The sequence below is a fragment of the Frankliniella occidentalis genome, unplaced genomic scaffold (genome assembly GCF_000697945.3).
Source record: "Frankliniella occidentalis isolate FOCC.00 unplaced genomic scaffold, Focc_3.1 Scaffold2623, whole genome shotgun sequence".
Lineage (NCBI taxonomy): Eukaryota > Metazoa > Arthropoda > Insecta > Thysanoptera > Thripidae > Frankliniella > Frankliniella occidentalis.
In genome coordinates this window covers 5,155-10,752 of record NW_026269703.1, presented here as the reverse complement: position 1 = coordinate 10,752, position 5,598 = coordinate 5,155, and the positions used below count along the sequence as shown (strand labels likewise).

Genomic DNA, 5,598 nt, shown 5'->3' with positions numbered 1-5,598 from the left:
GGGCTGGTCGGGGTTGTCGAAGAAGTAGCGGTCGGCCCTCCTGGAGCGCAGCAGCTGCTCGCTGATGACGCAGCGCAGGGTGGGCCCCACGAGCGCGCCCTCCCACGGCCGCTCCGCCATGCCGCCCACCAGCACGTCCACGTCGTCCGGGTGCGCGTACACGCCGCCCAGCCGGCTGGCCGTCTGCCGCGACATCACGTCCGCGAAGTCCACGAACGCCTTGGCCTGCGGCAGCCCGCACAGCTTGCGGTACTGGTTGTAGGAGGGCAGGCCGTGGTCGCGGCCGCGCTGGATGGCCAGGCTGAGCGCGTCCACGCCGCGCTCCGAGGCGTCCAAGTACATCATGTTGGTCAGCTGCAGGCAAGAAGTTAGGGGCAGTTTTTTATTTTCGACGACATTGAAAAATACAATTAAGGAATGGTATGGCCACGTTTAGATTGTTTAGCCCTAATGTAACCGTCAGAAAGGGTGTCCAGGGGGCATTCCAAAAAAATGTCAGATTTTTTGTCAAAACCTCTCAGAGCCACAAGGGTGGGCGTTGGGTCGACTTCGAAAATGGCCTGGTCTAAAGTGCCAACTGCGACACTGCGACCAACGTCCACCCCGGTCGCACCCTCGGTTGCGAGTGGAGCGGGGGCTTACGTCTTCGACGAGGAAGGTGTCGACCTGCTGGCTGGACTGCGTGGCTAGCCCGCGCACCAGCCCGTCCAAGCTGGAGCCGTCCTCCAGGACGTTGGGCTTGTTGAAGTGGTCGCGGAGCAGAAGCGACGCGTTCGGCCTGCGCTCCTCGTCAAACAACCTACAAAGAGAAAGTGCGCACAAATGTTTAGCTGAGCAGGTATAAGATAAGAACTGGTTTTACCTCACGGACATGCCTACTTACTGTATCCTGCCCTGCATCATGGACAGCCCGAACCTCAAACCCACGGTAGCGAACGCGTTGCTCACACTGGGGTCCATGTTCTCACGGTACCAGTTGCTGTCCGGGGTGTTGAGGCCGACCTTCTGCACAAACCGCGAACCTTTTCGAGAGAAATAAATTATTCACATTTTAAAACCATGCAATTATGGTGGAAGTCTTCGTAATGCATCGTAAATTACTTGATTCCTGAAAAAGAAAAAATTGAAAACAGTTCCGTCAAAAAAGCGGATTATGAAAGCAGATGATACCAGTGTTGAGACCAGTGTCTGTTTCTACGTTGTCCCGATATCTAGAAATGTACACTACCCAGGTAGCAAAATATAGCAAACTGCATTCGAACCGCATATGTCCCATCTGAAACTCGCATTTAAGTGCATATTAGGCGCCTACACACGTTTTAGGCGCGGTTTAAATTGGACGCGAAATGCACATTTTATGCAGCTCTGCTACCTGGGTAGGATCTACGGTAAATGAACCTGCATGCTGGGCATTGCGCCCCTAGCCCTGCCGAGCACTGCCTAGCCCGTGCAGTGAGGAGCTGACGAAAGCACTAGGTAGCTGACACATTTCAGTGTCTTTTCATTTCTTGTTGGTTTTAGAGTGAAGTGTTTCAAAATGTGTTATCTGCTAAGAATGAGTTGTGATTGATCATCTCCGGTCTTCGGTGTGCTCAACAGCACCAGCCAGTCAGCATCCTGCCTCACCTAGGATGGCGGGCAGCCACTGGTCGTACGTGATGTGCTGCATCTCTGCGATGACGATCCTCCTGGCCTCCTGGAAGATCGTCTCGTCGTCCCACTGCGGGTTGAGCTCGGCCAGCTCCTCGGCCAGGCGGTTGTGCTCGCGCGCCCACAGCGTGTGCATGGCGGCCAGGTGCGGGTGGCTGTTGGCGCGGACGTCACCTGCGGCACCGAGAGGGTCAGCCAGGAGGGTCGGCGTCGAATTCGAATATTCCTCGATTTGCAGTATACTGATCGAATCGATGTCGAGTCGATTTTGCCTCGATTGGTGACCATCATTATCGACCATTGATTGATGTTGCGTTTCTCACTGGGGAGGGCCTCCCTCCTCCCGGCATGGCGGCCGCAGACCCCCGACCCAGCCCACCAAGCCCATTCCGCGAAGGACTTGGCCGCCTGCTGCGAGGGTGTTCTATAAATACTCCCCTACCCTGCGCCCGCCCCTCTCGCGTACACCGTGGGCCCGTTCTACGCCGTTCTCATCCCCGATTTGGTCTTGTACCGCGACGTGTCTTAAAACCGGCCTGTCCGGGTCAGAGCAGCGCCACCCGCGGCGTCAGCAGGCGGCCCGGTGTTGTTGTCAGTGGGGTAGAAGGTCGGAAGGTCAAGGTCCTCATCGGCGGGGCTAAAAATACCTGGTCCGAGCCACCGGCGCAGCCCGCAGGGCCGGCCGGGCGCAAGTAGGGCTGTGCGATATCCAGATTTTGATATCGCGATACGATCGACTAAGCATCGAACATCGACTCGATGCATCGAGTCTCGATAATATCGAGTCATATCGCAGTATTGAACCATTCGATATCGGACGATATGTCTGAAAATTGTCGACATATCGCGATATATCGTAGAATCGAGCAACCTCGATATTTCGATACCCCAATAGAACACCATCGCCTTTTTGGCGCTTATGTAGCGCTTTTTGATTCCTTTTGTTCTTCTAAAAGCGCGATATAAGCGCCAGAAAGGCGATGGTGTTCCATTGGGGTATCGGGAGAATATCGAGGCCTGGATATCGGAGAATATCGTGATATCGCACAGCCCTAGTGAGTCGCGGACTCACCCGACTTGTAGCAGACGGCCGATGCGCTGCTGACCTGGCAGCGGTCCCGGGGCTCGTCGGCGGGCGGCAGCAAGGGCCGGCTGGCGCCCTGGCCATGACCAGAGCGGCGCGCCAGCAGCAGCCGGCCGCCGGAGAACAGCCGCAGCGAGCGGTCGCGGCGAGCCGACGTGCCGTACAGCTGCGACCCGTCCAGGAAGTGCGTGGCCTGGTTCATCTGCTCGGCGGGGCCGAAGCCGCAGTCGGGCCGGAAGGCGTGCAGCGACCGGATGTAGGACATGCAGCGCGCGCGCACGCGCCCGTAGAAGGGGTCGTCCTGCGGGATGGTGACGGGCTGGCACAGCGGGTGCGCGTGCCGGGGCGCCAGCGGGGTGGCGTCGGGCCGGCAGCACGTCAGCGCCGTGCCGGTGTTCACTGCGGGCAGAGGGGTGGGTCAGCGTGCGTGCGCGCGTGCGTGCGTGTGTGTGTGCGCGCGTGTGTTAGGGTGTCCCAAAACTAAACTTTGATCACGACTTGGATCCCTGCTGATATCGGATTTTTAAACCGGGCGTGGCTTCTTGTTTTTAGACTGATAATTCGTTGCGTTAAACTCTGAGATATGGAACTATGACCCGAGTCGTGCTCAAACTCACATTTTGGGACACTCTAGTACTCTAAGAGTTTATACGTGGGCGCGGCCGACTCACCCATCTTGGAGGTGGGCGTGTGCGCCATGTCGTGCTCCACGAACTGCGTCCACTGCATCAGGGCCAGGGTGAGCTCCCGGTCCGGCACGTCGCGGTCCTTGGCGATGGCCACGCTCACCAGGCGCGCCGACGGCAGCGCCAGGCCCTTCTTGGGCCCGCGGGGGAGGTGGATGCCTGCGCGGCACTAAAGCTGTAGCCGCTGGAGGGTGGGAGTGGAACGCCAGCGCGCCCGCGGGGTAGGCTGCCCTCACACGGCCACGAGCGCTTGTGCCGGGTGGGTTGCCTACCCACGGCCCGTCAGGCGCTCCCCGCTCCAGCGCACGGTGAAAACTACGTCTCATTTTTTGAGGAAAATGCGAAATCTTTGAGGAACTCCCATAATTGAGGAAAACACCCCCGATTTCGCCTCGGATTTTGAGGAATCCTCAAAAAAATAAGGGAAAATCCTGCTTTTTGGGGGAGACTCCCTCAAAATCTGGGGAGTTTTCCTCAAACCAAGGAGGTTCCTCAAAGTTTACATTTTTTCCTAAAGAAAATGAGACTTTGTTTATACCACGCGGTAGGGCCCAGTCAGTCCGTACTCACCGTCCTGGTACTCTGGGAACAGCAGGCGGCGGTAGGCGGTGAGGGCCTGGCCCTGCGCCCAGGCGGGCTGCTCCAGGTGGTTGCAGGAGCCGTCCAGCGAGCGGTACTTGTCCTGGCCGGAGCAGTAGCCACCGGCGGGCGCGCGCGCCGCGCTGCAGGCCGCGCCCAGCGTCGTGCCGAACAGCTTCTGGCTGCTCAGCCAGCGCGCGCACTTGTGCTCGTCCACGCCGTACCTGGGCAGAGGCAGCCGTTGAGCTCGGGGCTGATTTCAGCCATATGTACAGGGATTGTTAGACTGCACTGCACACCCGCACGACCCACACACGCGTTTGCTCGTCGATTTTTCGCATGATGCCTTCAGCAGTCCGAGCGAGTATAGGCAACCTGAACGCACGCGCGCCGGCGGTACAGCCTAACTACGGGACTTACGGCATACGCGGCGAGTCACCCAATAGAGGGTGAGCGAGAGCTGCCCGGATTGTTCGATTTCCAGCGCCGATCTCAGATATTCCCCAAAATTTTAGTATTTTGATTACCTTTTTGAAGACAAAATACGAGAATTTTGGGGACTGTATCCGAGATTGGCCCTGGAATGCGAACAATCCGGGAAGCACTCCGATCGATCACTCTCCTGGGATCCTCCAGAATGTACGTCCGTTTTTCTCAGTCACTCGGCAAATTGATGAGGGATCTGCCCCTGCGAGACTTGTGGTAGGCAAGCCCGCAGTACACGCACGCACTGCAGGCAAAGATGTTGCCTACCCATAAGGCGCCATAAGATCTAGCTGGGAGAGGCTGAAATGCATGCGCAGGGTTCGTAACGAACAATGGCTGACGTACTTCTGAATGAACCTACTCGGCGGTAACATCGATAAAGAAACATCGCAAGGAAAATGAAACTTTTCTAATAGCATAGTTATGAGCCTAAAAGCCCTCGCTTTGATTGGGCGGGGAAAAATATCACACTCATTTCGAGCACAAAACTCTCCTCATGGGTATGCAGATGCAGTGCCTCCGACAAATAGGTATTTTTCCTCTTGCAGTCCCACACCCAGAAAACAAGGTTCTTGAATCAAATATCCCTGGAGAAAGTGAATTTCGAGTAAGCAGGTCTAAGAAATTGACTTGTTCCAAAGAACATTTACTTGATTCAAGAACCTCGTTTTTTTGGGTGCTTAACAGTTGTTGTTCTTACTTCTGGCAGTGGTGCTGGCTCAGGTAGAGGGCGGCCTTGACGGCGGCCAGCGCCTCGCGGCCCTGCTCCAGCGCGGCCGCCTCGGGCATGGACTCGATGAACTGGCCGTGGACGGCGGTGCCGCGCTGCATCTGCACGCCGGCGCCCGCCAGCGAGGCCTCCAGGCGCGCCAGCCGCGCCACCGTGTCGCGGCCGAACGCGGCGCTCGCGTTCAGGTCCACGGGCTTGACGCGCGGCAGCGACAGGGACTCTGCGGGGCACGGGGGAGAGCATGAGCTACAGCGAGGGTAAGGGAGCGAGCAAGAGCGAGAGCAAGAGCGAGAGCAAGAGCGAGAGAGAGCGCCCGCCAGCGAGGCCTCCAGGCGCGCCAGCCGCGCCACCGTGTCGCGGCCGAACGCGGCGCTCGCGTTCAG

The 5,598-nt window shown here is 57.9% G+C and overlaps 1 protein-coding gene across 1 annotated transcript; it reads right to left on the bottom strand.

Moving 5' to 3' along the window:
* Positions 1–3: 3 nt before the first annotated feature.
* LOC127748613 (peroxidase-like) lies at positions 4–5,592 on the bottom strand (the record flags this gene model as incomplete). The annotated part of the gene is made up of 8 exons (XM_052276347.1): positions 5,186–5,592; positions 3,991–4,223; positions 3,406–3,579; positions 2,723–3,133; positions 1,627–1,824; positions 884–1,022; positions 643–799; positions 4–354 (listed from the first exon to the last, which is right to left on the bottom strand). Coding segments are annotated over exons 1-8 (1,794 nt in total), but the record flags the coding sequence as incomplete, so codon positions are not given.
* Between the last annotated feature and the right edge of the window lie 6 nt (positions 5,593–5,598).